This window comes from Stigmatopora nigra, chromosome 7, assembly GCF_051989575.1.
Source record: "Stigmatopora nigra isolate UIUO_SnigA chromosome 7, RoL_Snig_1.1, whole genome shotgun sequence".
Lineage (NCBI taxonomy): Eukaryota > Metazoa > Chordata > Actinopteri > Syngnathiformes > Syngnathidae > Stigmatopora > Stigmatopora nigra.
The window spans coordinates 1,494,159-1,516,538 of NC_135514.1; the positions used below are offsets into that span (position 1 = coordinate 1,494,159).

At 40.4% G+C, this 22,380-nt stretch overlaps 1 protein-coding gene across 4 annotated transcripts in view; it reads right to left on the reverse strand.

The window, feature by feature from the left end:
* invs (inversin) overlaps nt 1–22,380 on the reverse strand; it is a 36,226-nt gene that overhangs the window by 13,372 nt on the left and 474 nt on the right. For 3 of the 4 annotated variants that reach the window (XR_013326944.1, XM_077721318.1, XM_077721319.1), the window contains exons 2-17: nt 20,885–20,987; nt 12,291–12,393; nt 11,694–11,860; nt 9,071–9,244; nt 7,792–7,959; nt 6,883–7,063; nt 5,798–5,907; nt 5,507–5,678; nt 3,616–3,771; nt 3,371–3,492; nt 3,131–3,238; nt 2,689–2,795; nt 2,378–2,587; nt 1,613–1,818; nt 466–874; nt 154–302 (exon numbers count right to left, since the gene is read on the reverse strand). Coding sequence is in view for 3 of the 4 variants with exons in the window: in XM_077721318.1 (XP_077577444.1) it covers nt 154–302; nt 466–874; nt 1,613–1,818; nt 2,378–2,587; nt 2,689–2,795; nt 3,131–3,238; nt 3,371–3,492; nt 3,616–3,771; nt 5,507–5,678; nt 5,798–5,907; nt 6,883–7,063; nt 7,792–7,959; nt 9,071–9,244; nt 11,694–11,860; nt 12,291–12,393; nt 20,885–20,887 (2,545 nt within the window). In the remaining variant the exon portion in view is untranslated. The remainder of the gene's footprint in view (nt 1–153; nt 303–465; nt 875–1,612; nt 1,819–2,377; nt 2,588–2,688; nt 2,796–3,130; nt 3,239–3,370; nt 3,493–3,615; nt 3,772–5,506; nt 5,679–5,797; nt 5,908–6,882; nt 7,064–7,791; nt 7,960–9,070; nt 9,245–11,693; nt 11,861–12,290; nt 12,394–20,884; nt 20,988–22,380) is intronic. The other variant, XM_077721320.1, reaches the window with a different exon arrangement.

Genomic DNA, 22,380 nt, shown 5'->3' on the forward strand with positions numbered 1-22,380 from the left:
TTGGAGTAATGTATCGTCTTAAAAAATGCTGCCAATATGGGGAGGCTGCTTTGAAAATGTTCACTTGTACACCACTGCAATGCGCAACCACATCAATGGGCATTGTGATTTAAGTAAATAAAGGCAAAACATTTTAATGCAGCCAGCACTTACCGTAAATGTTTTGTAGCACCGACATCTTAGTGGCCGCAGGTTTTGTAGGAGGAGCTCGCACCTCTGTCCGCCTCTTCCTGCTGTGCCTGTGGTTGAAATCCCTTAACTCTACTGCGGCCTTGCCTTCAATTTGCTTGCGTGCCAGACGCCTGTAGACACATGTGCACAAGTTTAAACAACAAAGCCTTTTCAATGGGCTCCACATTCACGGTATAAACTAAATAGAAACAGGCAACATAGGACAAGAAAAAGAACCGTAAATATGTGACAGCAATGTCCTCTGGCTGGGGAGACTTCAAACGTGGCACTCACCTCCGCCACGCCCGCTGGATGACCCCCGCAGCCTCGTGCCGCCTCTTTTGCTGCTCTCCGCCGTGCGCCCGCGATGCGTCACCAGCAGCGCAAAGTTTTCTGGAGGGGCTTTTTGCATTCAAGGACGAGCCTCCAACTCGAGCGTGATCTTTGACCCTGTGGTGTCCTCGCTTTGGGGAATGGCTCTTTGTCAGTGGGCTGTTGGCATCCGTGGAAGGGGCGCCTGGGCACGGGAGAAGTCTTTGCTCCCTGATTTTGCGTGTGGTGGAAGGTCTGGGAGATGCGCAAACGCCGGGAGATGGCGGCTCCTTCGGTCTGTCGGTTGTCGTGTCACGTGACGCGTGGCCGTTGGGGTTGGGGGAATGAGCCGGCTCAGCAGTTTTGCTCCGCGTGGATCTACTCCTAAGGGCTTTGAGGAAATCATTATTATTATTTTTGTCATTTATTGGTCATTTACAACAGAGAGAGAGACACTATATGTAAGATCTGAAAGCAATTTAAGGCTGGAACAGTTTTAATTGGCAGTTAGCTCCTCCTTACATTGGGTTTCTTCATATTGTGCTCTTTATTAAATATAGGATAAAAGAGCATTTAAGCCTTAAAATTGGTCTGCTAAGGGAACAGAGACAAACCAACTGACAAACACAGACAGACATCCATTGACAACATTCATAGGAATAGTATTGCAGGAACATGATTAAATGAGTACATTATTTATCTATAAGTAAGATTTCCAAGCAGTACTAATCATGTGCAGTGAGGAACCAATTATTAAGAAGGGAGTTTAACAGGGACAGACAAAAAGAACGATTGGAGGAAATAGAGGAAAAGAGGTAAATACACGTGCTACAGGCTACAAAACTATAAGTAAAGTTACAAGATAATCACAAATTGTCTTATTGAGGGGACATGGTGTGTAGGTGATGCAGCTATAGTCCAAAAAGCAGAAAGAGGTAGGACAGGAAAGATTAGGACAGGATAGGGCGAGTGTGCAAGCAGTGCTAATGATGTGGAGTGTGTATTATCAAATACATTGGACGTCTACCAGGGACGAAATTCCTTCAGATGTGTTATTTTGAAAAATTGCCTCAAATTGGTAGCACTTTGCTTTAAATTTCAATAAGGTTGGCGGCATTTTTCCCCCTACCTTTATGAGTCTCTTCTTTGTTTCGCCGTTCGTGTTTAGATGTTTTCTTTGATGCAACCACAGAATCCTTCACGGACAAATCTGCCACCAGGTTTACCAAGCATAGCTTCTTCTCATGTGCAGTTGTTGACGATTTTTGTTCCTCCACCTTGGCAGTAGATATTTGTTGCACTGCTTCTCTACGCCGCAGTTCTTCCTCTCGCTTCCTGAACACAACCGAGAAAAGGTTTGGGATTCAAGTTGGACCAAATCAGACCTAAAATGTGATGTTCACATATATGTATGTGGACGCCAGTCAATTATAACTATCAGAAATGCATGTAGATAATAAACTATTATATATATATGTATATGGCAGTGATGGAGCTGGATGTCCAATTCATTTTGACTGGGCAGAATGGTGGCACTGCCACCCTCTCTGTCAAAATGGATTGGCAGTCTAAAGCTGTCAATGAGAAGCTTATAAACGTTTAGAATAACACTGAAAACACTTTTCTCCAAAAGAAAAGGTGTGCCTCAACTTGACAAAGATTGGGAAAACACTGTAGTGAAGAACAAATGTGACAGTTAGTAAATGCCAAGGAGCAAAAGGGGCACGTCTGACTGAAGATGTATGCGTGTACATGGAAAACAGAAGAAAAGACAGATACAAAGACAGTGAGACATCAAAGAACGCATGGTCAAAGGCGTCCTTGTGATGACCTAACAATCACACGGAAAGACAAAGACTGATGTGTAATGGTGTGTCCTTTGTTTGGCTCTCACTTGGCGGCGTCCTTGCGTAGCTGCTCGTGCCTCATGAGGAGCTGCTTCCTCTCCCTGAAGGCCTTCCGGACTGTGTAGCCCTTGTAGATGGCCTGGATGGAGGCGGCAGCAATGTCCTGGATGGCGGCGATGGACAGAGCCCCGTGCTCCAGCATAAACTGGGTGACTTCGCTGTGGCCTCCCAGCAGCGCGTAGTCCAGTGGCGTGTACCTGCACGTGAAAACGCTGTTGTCACTCACCCGGCCTTTTGATGGTCTTCTTATCTTTGTGACCGCTTTGTCTCATCGTCATTATCATCATCAAAGCCTTGCCTCTCTTCTGTGTGCTCCATGTGGTTAGGAAAGGCGCTGTAGCCCAGCAATAACTTCACGGCGTCCAGATAGCCATTGTTGCAAGACCAGTGGAGAGCGGTCCTCCCCTGCGTGAACAAAGTTATAATGGAGGTGAATTGAAATGGGAAAAAAATGGAGGGGTGACAACTACTTACTGCAGGCAGATTGTATACCAGGAAAACAGGTGGTTCTGATACAAGGAACTAGTTGCTGTTTCTCATATTTTGTATGGGGAAAACTATACTCCCAAACATAAATATTCATAATTATGGAAAAACAATGCCACACGATATAGGACTAGTTAGCATGTTATTCTTATGATTGATGGCTGTCTATTTGAATAAGGAGGCCTGGTAGTGAAGGCTAGCGAATCAGTTTAGACGCAGGATTGAAGAAATCATGCAGTATTGGAGATTCCTACCTCCTTGTCCTGGATGTTTGGATCAGCGTGTTTCTCCATGAGTACTGCCATGCAGGTGATGTAGCCACCATAAGCAGCACACTGCAGTGGAGTCCGCCCTGCATGGTCCTGTATGACACATACAGATACATTTTCAAACTGGGAGAGTCAAAAAACCAACATTTTTAAACTGGGAGAGTCAAAGAGCCATATATAACGTCAGAAGCAGCATATAAATAGACCGCAGTAATCAGACCCCACCTTTACATTGGGGCTGATCCCGTTGTCCATTAAGATCTGGCAGACCTCAGCATTCCCTCCCAGAGCTGCCCAATGCAGAGCCGTGTGACCGTCCACATCCACCAGGTCCACACGTGCCGAGCCTTTGGTCAACACAATACTAAGCCGTAAGCCGCCATGTATACAACATTCTACTGCAGTGAACATGGCAATAAATAGTCTTGGATTAGGTCAAAATGAAAAGACCTGCTACTTTGGACACCTACCTTTGATGAGCGTGAGAATGACATCTCTGTGTCCCATCTCACAGGCACGAAAGAGCGGCGTGTGTTTCATCACATCCAGGGAGTCCACCATGGCTCCTCTCTCTAATAGCAACTGGACGGTGTTTACGTGGCCCGACAGGGCGGCTGCATGCAGAGCTGTTGGGTCAATGACAATTTTAGGATATATAATACATTATGCATTATAACTATTCATGCACACTAGGGGAGGGCTGGGTTTGTTGTCACATTGGCTACAGTTAGACTATTAGAATACCAGAATACAGCTGTGAGAAAGATAGGTATCGAAATAATCAGATTGTGCCATTAAAAAAAATCTTTGCTGTGTCACATCACTTGGAGGCGAAAGGCAATATAATAACTTTTTGTAATGTTAATTTCCATATTTGGAGCTCTTCACAATTTTTGGCGAGTAGATTTTTACCCAATAGGTTACTAAGTATAAACGTCTCACCTGAAAAAAGTATGAAAAACAGCCACAGTTTTCATTCATATTCACCAGTTGCTCGCTAGCCTATTCGGTTCACTTTCAGCCAAAACACGTGTTGTGATTGGTTATCTCAGTTTGAGTGGGCACCACGGTATAAAGGTTTGAGGTGATTTTTATTATTACTTTTAGGGTTGGGGGTTATTTTTTTTACCCACAGCAAATAATGAAAACGTCATCCGCACAATACTCGCATAACAATCTTAAAGTCAACCTACATTATGTTAAACTTCACAACTTTACCACTAGAGGGATATAGTCACTTAAACAGAGCATCTTCATTCGCTCTGGGATTTAAGAGCATGTTGACATCAATGTGGGAAACTGAAGAATTTCATTATTTTATATGAATCATAAAGACCTATATAAAAATAATCCAATGTCATAAATGGAGCTATTTCTAGAAAAAAAAGTTTGGAAATTTCAAAAAAACAGAGTAAAACAACTCTTTAAAAAACATTTAAGGCTGTACAAGACAATAGTGTCCAGTGTAGTGTGCTGACGGGGGGAAAACCACCTCTGCAAAATTAGAGAGTGCAGACTCTCTGTCTCTCATCACTATATTTCAGACAGTGATTAGATATCATACAAGATGCTGATGCTCAGTTCTGGACTCAATTTAATCCAGTGTTGAATACCAAATAAATTCTTGAGAGCATTGAGTTCGACAGTAACGTCATAATGTATTCATATCAGTGTTCCTTATTTGTTAGATATCAGAATTAATTAAAATAATCTTTTCATTCATTCTTTTGTTGCCAGGAAGAATTAGAATGTCTTCCATTGATAACGAATTATTGTTTAGAAAGAAAACGGAAAATGAAAAGAACGTCAAATCCAATACCTGAACACCTATCAGTCACAACATAATGACCACTTGGACAATATAATGGTAATAAGAGTTATTGTAGAAAATATTCTGAATATGTATATATATAAATGTAGTAGAATTGATGTGGTGTTTGCAAAATAAAAAGCTGACAAGGAGTTATGTGGTCACCAGTCAGTTATGCTGTTCTTCACGCCATCTCACTTGCAAATGATTACATAAACAACAACAACCAAGCTTGACATGGTGATTAAACATACATGCTATTGCCATCCCCGTTGCAGTGACGTGTCACATGTGTGTTCATGTGTGAATGTGCAGCGGGCAGTGGCAGGAGCGAGCCCATATGGCGAGCATGCGCTAATTTTCCTGACGCTATCTGTTTCCCTAAGGGAAATCCCCTTTGACATCGCCGTGCTTCGCTTCTGAGGAGCCGTAGGCTCAAGCATCGCCGAGACGATAAGAGTCGTGTAAAGTATTTTACAACTCATTTAAGCCCCACACACCCGCCCGCACGTAGCCTGGAGGTAGGCCCATTTCATTTTTTTGGCGCTCACCAGTGCCGCCATACTTGTCGGCCATGTTGATGTCGATGTGCGGCGTGAGCGCCAACATGGTGCGGATGACATCATCGCCGCCCTTCCCGGCTGCCCACATGAATGCTGTCCTGCCCTCCAGGTCGGATTCATCCTTTACCGATGGGTGGGAAAGAAACACGCCCACTGTCTCCTATCCACAGACGTGTAAACAAAAACAACTCAGACTGATGGAATTTGGAACTATTTGTACATGTGGAAAATTACATTCTATATATTTATTGGGAGTTTTGCTGTATGTGCACAACTCACAGCATTGTTGCTCTGAGCTCCGTAATGAAGCGGTGTCGCTCCCTGGCTGTCTGATGGAATGCTACCTGATGTATTCCTCTCCAGCAGCAGGTGGACGATACTAGCGTGGCCTGAGAACAAAAATTCATAACAAATGAATGTTTTGCAGATTTCAAAAGTTTAATGCCAAAAGCAAACAACTTCAAAGTACATAATTGCGCATAAAATTCATCAAATACTCTTTAGCATGAGACGCCCCGGCAGTTCTTGGGTCGAGGGTTCGATCCCAGGTCGGTCCTCACAGAGTGAAGTTTGCGTGTTTTCCCAGGGCTTATGTGGGTTTTCCCCAGGTACTCTAGTTTCGTCCCGCATCCCAAAAACATTCAGGGCAGGTTAGTTGAACATTCTAAATTGCCACTAGGTATGAGTGTGAGTGTGAATGGTTGTCCGTCTCCTTGTGCTCTGTGAATGGCTGGCCACCAATTCAGGGTGTCCCCCACCTGATGCCCGAAGTCAACTGAGATAGGCTCCAGCACCCCTCGCGTACCTTGTGAGAATAAGCGGTTCAGAGGTTTATTGGTTGTTTTGCATGATATTTGTGTGGTATTTGAAGCATAATTAAGATGTAATTGGAAAAAATGCGTTTAAAAAATAACCAAAAAGTATGGCGACCCTGAAGGGATAAGTCAAAAGTCATTCGATTATTCAATAAACTAAAAATTGTTGTTTACATAACCTTTGAAGTCTGGGTTTTTCCCAAATGAACTGAAATTGACGAAGCTTCCAACCAACATAATGATGATGAGCAGTTTGGAAAATAACTAAAAGCTAGCTATAATAACTGTTAAACATTACAACAGGCTTTTACCTAGTTTATGGTAGCCCTTGTAAACGGGATTCTGTTTTATGTGGAAGCCACTACTTTAAATTTGTATTTCACACTTTAACCACTGATAATGCTGTGAGCTCGTGTGACCTACAAAGCTAAAAAGCTAATAGTGTAGTTAATAAAGGATGACATTTTTACTGATTACTCGGTATAATGTGCATGCATAACTGGAAAGCCACAATATTGAAAACAGGTAAGTAGAGGCAGTAGACTTTACCAAGCAATGCGGCCCAGTGCAACGGTGTTCTGAAGAGGTTGTCGTAGGCGGTCACATGGCAACCCTTGTAGGATGTCAGCACCTCCACCACTGCTTCGTTACCATCGGCAACGGCAAAGTGCAATGGCGTTCGTCCTTCGTAGTCCTGCCAGTTTAGTAGGGACTCGGTTGGAGCGGCTTCCTGCGCAAAAGACAAGTGGATTTGACTGTGAATTTTTCAAAATAAACAATGTAAAAAGATGATTTCAAATCAATCATTTTCGACAATACAAATGACATCTTTATTGCTATTGAAGCCTAGAGGGATTTTTTATGACGTCATTGTTCATATTGCGTTGATTATGGGAGCGTGTTACAAGAAACCAAATGTTTTTCACGTACTTTGATAGCTCCATTTTGGGATGATTTAGCAAGGCAAATAAATGCCTGTTGTATGGTCGATTGGGGGCCCAATATTTTTTTAAAAAATATATCAAATTCCCACTCAAAGCAACAGCGTAAAATGAAAGAAAAAGCAGCTGTTCTGACAGTAGATATTGCTTTCTCATACCTCTAAAGTTGCTCAAAGAGCTTCATAATATGGATTTATTTATTCACAGATGTAATTATGGACTAATCACATTTGGTGTACAGTGAACTGCATTTCTAAATGCATAGCCTTCACCTTTTCTTCTATAAAATACAGACATATTTACATGATTTTCATTTTTAAAAAATAACCATTCTATTGCTGTCATTGTCATATGTTTGTATGTCATATTTGACCATTAAATGCAGTTTTTTTAACCCTTACAAAGAAGTCATTCGTTTTCTTTTAAACACGGATACCTTTTTAAAACAAAGATTCTTGGCAAAAGCATACTTCTTGTGACATGTACCAATATAACAGTATTTCTTTGAGACGTGTACCAGTATGCAGCGGACAGTTTGCGTGGCGCTGGCCTCTTGGCTATGCGCGGCCCAGTGCAGGGGGATCTTGCCCTCGCTGTCGGGGATGCCGATATTTGAGTCGTGCTTGATGAGGAGGCGAACGTGCTCCGGCCTGTTATAGAACGCTGACCAGTGCAAGGCGGTTTGCTGTGAAGTGAGGACAGATAAAAAGAGATAGCAATTATGACATTGATCTAGAACAGTGTGACCCATTGTGGTTTTGCAGAGTTGATCTTTTCCATTTTTCATATGAAAGATACACAAAGTACCCCAAACAGGAAATCTGAGGGCAAGTGTCAGCACAAAGCTCACATTGACGGCGAAACTGAGACAACAACGCAGAAAAAGCCTCGACGCAAAATAGTGGCTGTCATCTGACGTAGTGATGCGTGTTGGATCGTTACAAAACACACTATACTGATGTCACACCTCACCATTCACACACAAGGAGACTCTGTTCTTGTGGCCGCAGATATTTGGGCTTAAAACTGTGACATGACTGCGTATGACCTCACATTCCCGAACCAATTCCATTTGCTAAGTGGCATACAGTTGGGCTGAAATTTTTATAGATCAAACTGTAAAAAAAAATCTCTTCTTGGGTGTTTTAAGTACAAAAATTAAACAAAATGTCATTTGATTCGTGAAAGGTTAAACCACATTGTTACATGTAAGATTGAGATTACAAGGTTTCTAACTATGAGTGTCTGAGTGTTTTTTTGCGTGCCATTTTTGACACCTTATAAGGGCAAAGATGAAGAATATCATCATGGTGTATACAAAAAGCAAAATATTTTTTGCAACAGCAATGTCAACCAAACCACTATATGAGAAAAATATTTTCTGAACATTTATGTTATATGCTTACAGGCTGACTGCCGCAGTTCTTAAATACTCGATCTTAACAAACCAGGTTTAAAAAAAAAGACCCAGTCTTAGTCTCTCTAACCTGGTATAACGACCCTAGACGTAGTTATTGTTAGCTGTATTACTTGTGTTAATTAAATAAAAATGTTATCTAAATTTAATTTTGGTGCATAAAAAAAACATGAAATCGATCCACATGATTTCACTTAATGATACGAATACGAATACGAAAAGAAGTGGTATCAGAATTTGGCTCCAGGGAATTGAATTTGACACACCTGCTCTCTATGATTATTTAAATAAACTCAATAAGACTAAACTATTAACATATTGGAAGTTGACCAAGGTCCTGGAATGGACAATGTTTGACCTTGCAGGGCTCAATGTATACCTTGTTTTTGTCCTGGGTGTCAACCTCTCCAGGGCCAATGTGTTTGAGCAGTAATGCGAGGGCTTTGGAAGAAGGATGTCGTGTGGCAAGATGTAGTGGAGTCATCTCTTCCAAATCTTTCTGCAGCCAATTGGCGTGCCGTGACAACAGCAGCTTAAGAAATCGAACATTTCCCTGTAAGGTAAAAAAAATAAAAATAGAGATTATTTGTCATCTTGAACCATAATGTGTGTATATATGTATATGTATATATATATATATGTGTATATGTATATAAATGTATATGTATATATATGTGTATATGTATATATATGTGTATATATATATATATGTGTATATGTATATATATATATGTATATGTATATATATGTGTATGTGTATATGCATATATATGCGTATGTATATGTATATATGTGTATGTATATGTATATATATGTGTATGTGTATATGTATATTATGTATATATGTGTATGTATATGTATATATATGTGTATGTATATGTATATATGTGTATGTGTATATGTATATATGTGTATGTATATGTATATATATGTGTATGTGTATATATATATATATATATATATATATATATATATATATATATATATATATATATATATATATATATATATATATATATATATATATATATATATATATATATATATATATATATATATATATATATATATATATATATATATATATATATAAATGTGCTGTGTTGAACCAACAGACACAGACACGCACAAAAACGCAGGGAAATACATAAGCTTGTAAGATTCTACTGTTGTCTCATTCAATCCAAGGGTCATCCATCTTCGTTCTTTCTCATTTTGGTGTGTGTGATGAGCTGTTAGAAATTTAACACCTGTTCTGTGCCCAACCCCCATCATCATTCTCAGTCTGGGCGGGACATGGCTAAGGCCACACATTTTCAACGTACAGTCCAACATCTCTCGTAGGACCCAGGATTGTGTGTCCACATAGCCCACGACTGTATGAATGCATGAGTGTGTTTTGTATATTTACCATGGTGCCATCTGAAAGCCACGGCCTGACGGATCTATCTTGAGTGTGAGCATGCATCTCGACCGAGCGCGTGTGTATGCGCTCCTGTCTTCCCTATTCTCAGTCCAATTAGATCCGTAATCCCTGGCCTCTCTGCCTGTCTCGGCCAATTATTGATCCCGTGTCAAAGAGACAGGGCTCCCCGTCACTATCATCCACCCCACACGCGCACGCACATACCAATAGTCTACTACCACCACTACTCTTTCATCCTTCAACAATATCCTAATGACAAATCATGAAAAATGTTACAAGGTGAAGATATTACTGTATGGAATGGACTTTGGCACCACCGGCAACTTCATTTCATGCAAACCCTCAAACGATATACTACTTTAACCCCAAACTAAAACTGTTTTCTTTGCCGTTTTCTCTTTTTGTCTTTATTAAAAATGTGACTTGACAAAATAAATAAAAACATCATAAAAATGAAAAATAATGGAATATTGGTATAAACTACTAATCTATTTGAACTGGGGATCTATCGCTGTCAATGGCAGCCAATGAGTCAAAGGCCTCACAAACAGATCTAGACTAATTATTTAGGTCAGGACTTCCTCTAAAATGACTTAATCTACAATCAAATTAGCTGTTAATTTGATAATCGATTGGATGTTGATTAGACGATTAGCCTTTTAGAACCTTGTAGAAATATTGGTTAATCATGTGACCTAGAATGAAGACGTCTAAAATTCTGTGGGACCACTTCAGGAAATATTCTGACACTTAGTGATCAAATCTACACATTTCACAAGTTTGAATTAATATACACATATATATGTATACACATATACACATACACTGCTTTATCCTCATTAGGGTCACGGGGGTGCTGGAGCAACGGGCAACCATACACACTCACAATCAAGGGCAATTTAGAGTGTCCAATCAGCCAACCATTCACGTTTGTGAAATGTGGGAGAAAACCAGAGTACCTGGAGGAAACCCACGCAGGCCCCAGGGGAATATGCAAACTCCACACAGGTGAACTGACCAGGACCCTAAAGCTGCGAGGCCAACATGCTAACCACTGAATCTGCCAGGCCCCCACGTTTTTTCAATCATTTAGAATATGTTACTAATAATTTCCTCCCATTTTTTCTTACTAAATTTAATTGGAAGCTATTCTTTCATGTTTTATCATCAATTTATTCACTGAAAGTCCTCTACTACCTTTTAGTGAAGCTTTTGGCGTCCATCTGGCCTTAATTTACCTAAAGTAGTTCCTCGCCCCTGTTAAAAACAATTACAGTACATGTTGGAAATGAAATGCTCTTAAGGTTATTATTCACATGCCTCCCGGTGGCCCTGAGGCTACATATACAGTCACTAGGGGGCAGAAGCCTCCCTTTTTCGGCCAAATCTGAGGTTGCTCATTTTAGATGCTCACTTGGGATGAACAATTTCAGCATAACATGCCAATTTGCCTCACGAGCAAACAAAACCAGCCTTTGACTTACCTCGTTCCCCTTAGCAAATAAGTGAAATTTTCTTCACGTGTTGACTTTGACAACGAGGCGTGTGTCAGTGTGTACGTGGTGTGTGTACACACCTTCTGTGCGGCGAGGTGTAGAGCCGTGCGCTGACTGTGGTCCGTCTTGTTGACCGAGGCTCCGGCCTTCAGCAGAATCTCAGCGCAATCCAGTCGATCTGCCAGCACGCAGTACATCAGAGGGGTGCGGCCAAACTGGTCTTCACGGTCCCGTAGGACCGGGTCGGCTATACGCACAAATACACAAATTAATCATTGTTGCTACTCAAGAGCCTGGAAAGGACTATGATCTTCAATCTTACTTAGTTAGCCATGATTCACTTTGGTATAAATGTACATTTTCACATTCTACAACAGTAAAGCATCATTGATCACTTTATGTGAGTGAGCCTCTACTCTTTTGTCTTGAATTTTTTTTTCTTTATGTACTGGCTGCGTGAGTTTTCTGCTGGGGTTTAAATTTCTGCACATAATTTCTTTGCAGAAATCAATGAAGCATTTAGGTTGTACATACTAATGTAAAAAAAACACTTAATGGTAGTGTAGGTAGTGAAAAACTGAGAAAAATGTTGTTCCCGATCACACCAAAAGTGTGAACACTGGACCATTAGTTGTCTTGCAGTTATTTTATGCACCTCAAGTTGTTTGGGCGTTTACCTGTGATGAGTTTGAGCAGGGCGTTCCTGTCGCCATTGACGGCAGCAGCGTGAACCTGCGAACCCAGAGAGGCGACGCCCGGTCCAGACGGCGGCGCTGAGGCCTGCAACATAAACACGTATAAGGTCATGACTTGGCCTGCGTTTATTTCCTGAAGGTGTACAATATGTTGCTTATCAGCTAAACAAAATGTAGTAAAATTCCCTCGGCATGCTATATTTGAGCTGTTGCATGAGAAAGTTCTAAGATTGTTCTTCTACCTTGTGACAGGTTTTATTATTTGACATTTTTGCATTATCTACTAGACAAAGGACTACCACAACCATAGCCCTAAATAGGTAATATAAAACAGTTGTTTAATAAAACAACAACCCAAAGTACTCTTTAACAATCTTGATTGCCAACCTGCCAGTTCACAAATTAGCAGCACTAAAATACTCTTAACAAAACAAGACTGTTTTTTTCATAATTGTTCCTGGGCACTCAATCCACTGCGAGAACTAAAATCTGACTAAAATTAAACCAGCCTGTTCTTCGTTAGCTGATGTCTAGTTTTACCAGGTGCTTAGTTTTCCTTTCAACATGTTGAAATATTATTACAGGTTATAGAATATTCTCAAATGTAAAATATACATATTTCTTAAGTTATTCCATTCTATTATTAAGATCAATTTTCTGTCTGCATACATGCTTGGCTGGTTAAACTGTAGGCAGTCTTTGATTGACACGCCCACTTTTGCTGATTGCAATTGGTTGTCACCTCACTTCTTTCGAGTTGGATTCTGTTTTGGTTCTTTTTAATGGGTTTCTAAACTATTACACAAAAGGAAAATGGGTGCAGGATTTTATTCCTACCAAACACGACGATACCTTTTCACAAGTGCAGCGCCTAATCAGTTGATTGCAGTCCGGTGCTTATTTTAGCAAAAACCTCATTAGTTAAATCAGGGGTGGCCAAGTCTGGTCTTCCAGAGCCCCTATCCAGTCTGTTTTCCATATCTCCCTTCTCTACCACACCTGAATCAAAGTTTCTCTATGTATCTCAACAACCTTTATTATTAAGTGTACTCATGTTAGATCTTACAGGGTCAAGATGGATATATCATTTTGCTTGAATAAAGACAAATATTTCACTCTTTCTCATTTTAAACATAGCTCCAATGTGTGAACACAAAACAAAAACAGCCATGTTTTGCCCTAAGGTCAAGGAACTAATATTCAGACAATACCAGAGTCGTGTTCCTATCATACTTTCACTCTAAAATATCAGTACATATCAAAACTTCCTTAAAACATGTCAGAAAGGTGAAGAGAGTGAACGCAAAGTCAGCTGGGATACGCTCCGGCATCCCTCGCAACCCTTACGAGGATGAGATCTCTGCGCATGAATGTTGACTTTACTAAATGGGTAGTAAAAAAAGATATTTATTCAGGTTGAACACTTGAAACTCCATTGGCTGTCAATCCTAAAATGAAGACATTTTGATAACGTCTTGGCTATAAAATGTATTGTGGCTGAATGAATGTGCAAATGTGTGTTTGTGTGTGTGTGTGTGTGTGTGTGTTTCCCCGCTGAGGGGGTTAAATCTCTTCCTGGCCCCACTTAACAAGAGCCCAGTGAAAGCAGGATAATCTGAAGACAGGAAGCAGCTGGGGAGTAAGGGCTGTGCGTGTTGTATGGGTGGGGAGAGTCATCCCTGTGTGAGCGTGTAGGAGGGGGGTCTCTCCTCATGTCTTATTAATGACTCATTAATACTGCAACATGCACTGCTCTGTGTGTATGTGTGTGTGTGTGTTGGGAGATGTGGGACAAAGCCCGCAGGGCTACAACACAGAAATCAATCATTGCCCTAAACACATACGTAGAAGCCAGCGGCACTAATTCAAGTCAGGCCACAGGTTTGTTTGAGACATTTTCATCATCAAAGTTCTTTCATGAGTTTTGCTCTGAAAGAAAAAAAAACTTGTAGAATTCAATTTTCGATCAACCCTTTATGTAGTAAACTAGATTTGATTATTTTATTTTACAGAATGATCTGTATTTTCTTTTTCTTATCTGACGCTCAATCCATACTGTCGTCTTGCAAAGAGAGCTCCCGTAGACGTTGCGTGGGGAACGGCAATTACGAGTCATTCCTTTTGGTTTCTCACGCTCGGGCCAAGCAGCACATTAGAAACTTCCTACCTTCAATGTGAAGTGAATCATCTTTTGTGTTTGGCATGTGTTTGTGCTTCGGGGAGTTATTTGCTCTGAGATTTCATTTAGGAGTGTTTGACTGAAATCCAGCACAAACACCAAAACCTATCATTACTAATTGACAGCGATTTGTCAGCGACGCAAATTCTAATGTCACAAATACCTAAAAACTCATCTGAAACAGTACGTCTTCAAAACATTAAGGTCTGGGGAATTTAAATTAAATTAGATTAGATTCTAACTTTATTTCATCCCGTATTCGAGAAATTTCTTGATTGCAGTAGCAAGACAGACACAAGACACACAAGACATTGTAGACCTAGGTAAAAAAAAATGGAGTCAACCATTGGAAGTCCACAAGATGGGGACCTTCTGCACACTGAGACTGAGGTTACCGCACAGTCCTTCAATAGTGTAGAGGTTTTAAAAGATGTTTTAAAATTGTATACATTATATAATATTATATTACATTTTTATAAAACTAACAGTTAAAATAGCCCTAGGCCAGACAATGCTGACAACGTGGAAACTATTCCCACTCAGTGGTGGTATGGTTGTGAGTGAGAATGGTTGTCTGTCTCTATCTGTGCCCTGAATGACTGGCGACCAATCTAGGATGTAGTCCACCTTTTGCCGGTAGTCAGTTGGAATAGGCTCCAACACCCCAAGCAACTCTGACAAGAAAAAGCGCTACTGAAAGTGAATGAAATGGAAGAAAAATGTATTAATTGCTGTGTCAGGGCTAATGACCGATGGTAGATTGTCAAAGATGCCATCTTCAGATGTCATACTTTACTTTTTTAACACTCCCTAACGCAGTGTCACTATCAGACAATTCCCTTTTTTTCCACTCCTCTTCACCTCCACACTCTCCAGTTATAGAAAAAATAGTGAGTTTAACACCACCCACAGTGTCGTTACAGTCCCTATGTATCTTCAGGGTGTTTCACGTGGTCAGTAGAAGCAATCAAAACTGGTTTATTATCTTCCTATTTTGTGATTTGTGAAATTTTCATTACCAGGAATAATATTAACTGTAGTAATGAAGCCATGCAAAGGACTGCTGCTGCCCCAGTTCTAAAACGTTGACCAGCAAAAAAGTATTCTTTCCTTATTCTGCAGTACATCAAAGTCTGAAGAAGCATGAACAAACACCTTTAAGCCTTTACTAGAGCATGATTTGCATGGAATAAATTGTCAGCAGCTTGTAAAAGGGATCATTTGGTTATCGATGCAGACATCCTGACACAGGGTCCCTGATATGGTCCGGATTGGATGAAGAAGCTAATTGCACTCTATGAATGCCGAGCTACACAGAATAACTAGCAGGGGAGGTATGGGCAACCTAGGGTAGGACAGTCTTAATCCTGAAGGACCTAACCAATGGATGCATTCTCTGGCTCAGTACATGAGTGAGTGAGGGAATTGGTAGCAATACCAGGAGAGATAATGTAGTTGTTTACCAGGTTTGACTATGAGAACCTTTACAACTTTGTACCTCACACATGGATACTGTAATGTTTGGAACAGAAGAAGATGAATAGAACCCATGGGACCTTAATCCAAAACACAAAGGGAATGTGTATGGCAACTCTAGAAAGCTATTCAAATCCAATTCTTATACTCAACATCAAATATGTAACTCACACAATCACCACTGTATTATGAGAATAAACCTGGTCAAGTTCACCCAAAATCCAGAACAGAGATATTGAACAATAAGCGGAAAGAAGGAAGCATCAATGCCATAATCCAGGGTGAAACATAAAAAATCCAAAAATAGATCAAGAAAATGGCCTCAATGAACAGATAAAAATTCCAGACTCCCTTTTTTATGTCCTATCAGCATTTATTGTGCCATCTGGATAATGCCAAAAGTTACATTGTATTTAACCTACTAAAACCAAAAGTAGTATAAAAAGTATGGCAAAATTTAATGTTGAATCCCCATTCTTTATAGAGATTTGTTAGTAGGTCTAGAATTGAAGAAAACCCCACTGGAAATAAGAATTCTTCTCAGACTTGTCTACATAAAGTTATTATTTCACTCTATGACGAGAGCTTATTAAAACTTTCCTTTGACTTATTTTGATCCTTTCCTTCTCTCCGAGTCAATACGAACATCCCTTGCTGTTACTATAAACACATGAATTGATTTATGAATAATCTTAAATGCAAGAAGGGAATAGAAAAAAAAATCAGAATTTTAGCCGCCGCGGACGTGGGGGACATGCGCGTCGATAGAATGAATTGATGTGAGGGACATTCAGGTCAGTGAGAGGAGGCAATTAGAGTTTCATGAGGACCCGGGTGTTTTGGAAACACCTACAGTGAATCCAAATTTGTCTAAAAAGGCTTTTGAGGTAGCACGTCTGGAATAGAACAAAGGAACTGGTAAAAACAACAGCCGGGTCCCGTTGAGAGGTTTGCAGCCCTCTCATTTGACCATTCACACGCCTTCCTCGGGGAGCACTTTGCTTATTAATATGAAGACAATAACTCAGAGTAAAGCATTGATCACAGGCCGAGGGTCGGGCCCGGGGATTGTTTATCTGTATAAGCATCGATTCATGCTGATGCTGACATTATTTATTCTTTATTCATAGTCTCTTTTGTATAAATTGGGTAAGTTTAGCAAAGAATTTACACTTTGTTTGAGCCTTTTAAAAACTCGACAGGAGTGCCGTAAACAACGGAGACTAAAATTGAGTGTGTGTGGTTGTTTTTTTTTTTGTTTGTTTCAGTTTACATTTTTTTCTCAATGTTGTGTAAAGGAGTCTGGTTTTGATAGAGAACCAACTAGAGCATGCTGGGTAATCAGTGGGAAAACGAAGCCTGTGGCCTTTCTCTCTATAATAGACAACACACGCAGACAGACTTTTATAGAAACCTATTTTCTGACAGCTTAGGGTCTGCGTCAACGTGAGGCTTGTAAATGTGCCTATACCACCTACATGTCTCTCTAGGGCCGGGTGTGTAAATGTGTTCGCGTGACTGTTAGCAGATATAAACGGCAGGGATCGGTCCCAACGTTTTGACTGACAGGTAAAGAAGTGGGTGGAGGGATAATATAAGCCCACAGGGACGCCTTATCCGCAAAGCCCTATTTCTGGGGGACATCATCGATCCCCACGGACCAATGAGCAGGCTGGCTCGGCCGGGAGCCGGGCCCGCGAGCACAGCGGGGCCAATCAGCGGGGTGGTAAGAGGCTGAGTGACATACTGTATATGTCGGCTAATTTACATCATTACCACCATGCATCTTGACAAATGAGCCCCCAGGGTGGGAGCCAATCACCTGGGAGGGTAATGCAATTAGGCGGGACCAGGGCTGTCAGTCAAACAGCCATAGGCGGGGGGTCAGGTATCGTTGCTTTTGGCCATAGCACCCCTACCGATTCGTTGTCGTTCAAATACATGCAGATCCAGAGTTGGAATCATTGAAAAGGTGGCGCAGAAATGAGGAGTGGGACTAAGGGCTGTTTTAGTGTGGGTGTGAGCGCGTGTGAAGGCACACTGGGGAAGCAGAAGACCTCAAGAGACACTTTCAAGGAACACACACAGAATGACTTGTGTCCTCGGAGTGTATCCACATACATTTGGGTGTGTGTGTTTACATGTGTTTTTGCCCGCAGAGGGATGCTGTTGTTTTTTTTTTGTTTGTTTTTGATCACTGTAACGAGCAAAGAAAAAAACTTACTAGACTGAAGCACTGTAAAACAAAGACTAGCACCAATTCAGAACTGTTAAAGAAAGGGGAACACCTGTGTAGTATCTCTGTGGACCATCTGATTGTAAGTTTGCAGAGGACTTCCCGTGTCAGGATGATGCAAGATGTTAGCAACTGGTGAGTGGTGTCATTTTAGGTTTAATATTGTAACCCTCAAAGTTGGCCAGACTCAAGGATGTAAAGACCGACTCTTTCTGCGAGAGTTCAATGCGATAATTAAGAGAACCACTGGCTAAAAAAAACTTCATTTGATATGTTTCAACTCCTTGATTGATTTCAATTTGATTGTGCGTAACACAGTGGACCAGAGTGGTTGGCGCATCTGCCTCACAATTTTGGGGTCAGGAGTTCGAGCCCAGGCCGGTCGTCACTGTGTGGAGATTTCCTCCCACATTCCAAAATCATGCATGGTAGTCTGGTTAAACACTATATTCTATATGTATATTTATATATATATGTATATTTTAACAACATGCTTATTTAGTTATTTATGAACTTCTTTATTACCAATTTATTTATGTCTAAAATGTCTTTTCCTGTGTCTGTATTCTCACCCTCTTGCTACTGTGACAGTGAAATTTCCCGAATACGGGATCAATACATTTATCTAATCTAATCTAATCTAATCTGGTTTGCTCCCAGTAATGAGCGTGAGCGTGAATGGTTGTCCATCACCTTGTGCCCTACGATTGGCTGGCCACCCATTCCGAGTGTCCCCCGCCTCTGGCCCGAAGTCAACTGGGATAGGCTCCAGCACCCCACGCGACCTTAGTGAGAATAAAGCGATTCAGAAAATGAGATGAGAGGAGATTGGCGGATTGCAGGAAGAGATTATTGCCATTGTGATTCATTTTAATTGGATTGCTTTTTTGTTATGAGCACAGTAACTAACAAACTAACTTCTTACTAGTCAACTAACTGCCTTTAAAGCTTTGCTATCAGTTGCAGCAGCCAAGACTAATGTAAAGTATCCTTGCATTTGAGTGACACGTGCATTAGTGGTATCGGTAATCAAGTTGATCTCAGGCCTCATGAGGGAGGCGCAGTGATATCATACCGCAGCTTTCCACTGAGTCAATAAGAGTTCTGCCCAGCATGTTGTTGATGTTTGTGTTGCGTTTGCTGGTCAATATTGCTGTGAGTGGCAGCCTGTTAAGCAGGGTTAATCAGAGCCTCAGACTATGAACTACTTTACTTAGAACATGGTGGTTTGAGCTTCCCAGCAAACATTATTCAACCAAAAGAAAAGCAGACCATGTGTACAAAAGTGCACCACAAAGGTCCCCGTGGCCTCTTCTGTGCGCCTCAGATGCTGTTTGAGTCACTGGGAGAGTAGGGGGAGAGCTGTGTGTTTTGTGTCCTCCCATTACAACACTAATGAGCAGCCCTCAGGAGGGACGGGAGAGGCACGGCGTAGCAGACAGAAAAAGACAGATGAAGAATGAGAAAGAGGACGGGAGCCCGGGATCAGCTAGGGGACTTTTCCCTCTTCGCCCTTCCATTCCCTCTCCCCCACACCTCGGAGTCTAATTGGACTAAAACTGTGATCTAATTAAATGTCCAATTAAAGTGCAGAGAGCAACGTGCCCACCGGCGAATCACAGAAGAGGGACATAATCAGCTGGAAAAACAAACAAAAAAATCAATGTGTAATGGGAAAAGAGAACGCAGTGAAGAATTAGGAGGGTGCTTTAACCCCTGATTGGACGCGGAAAGATGAGCATTCACAGCCACAGTCCTCGCGATTTAAATGGACGTCTTTCATTATCAAATGGTTGGTCAATAATTAATACTATGATTTTTGTTTGATTTCATAGTGGTATTGGGCTCTAGAATCAGTTTATCTCAGTTTTTATCCATTTTTATTCATTTATGACTTCATCTTTTCTTTGAAAATATAAAAAAAACATTAAAAAGCACTGCCTTTTTGTAATGACTGTAAAACAAGAATATATGCAGAATATTGATACACTAATAATTTAATTATTTGTTTTAACTATTATTACACTTGATTATAAGCATGGCGGCACGCAAGTTATTAAAAGATAAAAAGAACACACTCAAATGATTATAAAGGAACAAAGTAGTACCCCAAATTCAAATATATCACAATAAATGTCACCTTGTGTATTGTAGTAAAATTACCTTTATCTCTGTAATAATGATCAATTCTTGGAATGCATTTTAACACCACTTTTGAAATGGCTTCATCTTGCTGAAACAATAAAATGTGGAGTTTGAGCCATCCTATATGATTTTTCTAAAAGAAATGTTAAACATGTAATGCCACTTAAACAGTTGAAATGAGACAATTGAAATTAAAATGTCCCTCTTTGCCCTTTCATTTCAGTAAAAGTCCAAGAGGGTGCGATAAGTCTTCCAATTTTTCCATCTGTGAGTATCTCACACACTGTGAAGCCCCTATGGACAGCTTGAGCCCATCAAATATTAATGCAGGGATTTAATTCAACAATCTCATTAATCTCCTTAACAATTACAATGTAACGGGTCACATAATTAGGGTTTGTTATCGTCTCACATGACCAAGACTCTTGGGGGGGGAACGCAATCTGGAAGCAAAGGGTGAAATCCTAAAAGTAACAGCTGATTTGTGAAGGCCCAAAGGCGAGTACGTGCACCATTTCGCTTTTTGAGCCATAATCTTACCATTGTTGCATTAAAAGGAGTTCTTCAACAGATGTTCCCCACTTCAGTTTATCCTAGTTGGGTAGTAGTCCATATCCCCTACATGTCCTGATCCTTCTTCCTGCTGGGAGATGGAGAAAGAGGATAAATCACCTACTGGGACAAGCGCACCTGCTCATAAAATAAACTGCCAGGATAACCGTGTTCACTGTAAATGACTCTTATAATGCAAGATATAAATTATATAGTATCTTGAAACTGGCGGCCCGGTGGATGAGTGCTTAGTGTGGTGGCCTCACTGCTATGGGGGACCTGGGTTCAAATCCAGGTCGGTCCACCAGTGTGGTGTTTGCATGTTCCCCCTGTGTGTGGGTTTTCTCCGGGTAGTTCAGTTTCCTCCCATGTTCCAAAGACATGCATAGCAGGCTGATTGGTGACTCTAAATTGTCCTGAGGTATAAGTGTGAGTGTGAATGGTTAGCTGGCAACCGATTCAGGGTGCCCCCTCTGCCTCTAGTCCGAAGGCTCCAGCACCCCCCGCATCCCTAGTGAGGATAAAGCGGTTCAGAAAATGAGATGAGACAACTTGAAACTGTCTTCGGGATAGCGCTGCTATGATTTTGAACAGGCAAACATCTAAACTATTTTAAAATGTAGGTTTGAAGTCCTCTGAAGGTGATAGAAAATGTAAGAAGAAGAAAAAAGTGAGGCAAAGAATAAACTGTGAGGTTTGAAAAATAGTAATTTTGTTTTGATAGATGGGATGTACAACAGAACATGCAGCCTCACCTCAGATTGCGCAATACCTTGCAAAAAGCAGAAATAGCACAGTTCAAAGGCAGCATTCATTAGTTAAATTAGTGTACTAAAAATTGCTGCCTAAAGCAGAGGTATTAAACTGGTGACTTGGGGGCCAGATCTGGCCCATCTTATCGTTGTGTGTTGACCTTGAAAATAAATAATGTGCATCGACTTCAGGTATTTTCTTTAGCCATAATAATATGAATATTCCATTTGTTTAGATATATGCACTGTTTTTACTCTTCCAGTTAAAACAATTTAAAATATACATAGAAAATAAAGATTTTTTTATTCAATCACAAAATGATAATTTCATGAATAAGCAGTATGGAAAATGAACGAATATGAAAAAACAAGAGAATATTAGGTGTTTTTGCCTCTTTTTCATTTAATAAAATTGTACATTTTGAAAGATGAAAATGAATAAATGCAATGAATAGATAGGATATAAAAATAATATATATATATTTTTAATTAAATAAAAAATAATACATTATTTACCTTTTTTAAAGGATTGAAAGAATATTAGGCAAAAAAAGAGGATTTAGATCATTTGGAGGTCAACAACATCCCTGAAAGATTTAATGACCATAAAACATGATGGTAATTCATTTGTGGATGGATTGTCAATTATTCATGGCACACTTAATATACCTAACACTGTATTTATTATTTGTGATTTAAGTAGTGACTTATTGCATAAACTGATAACCAAAT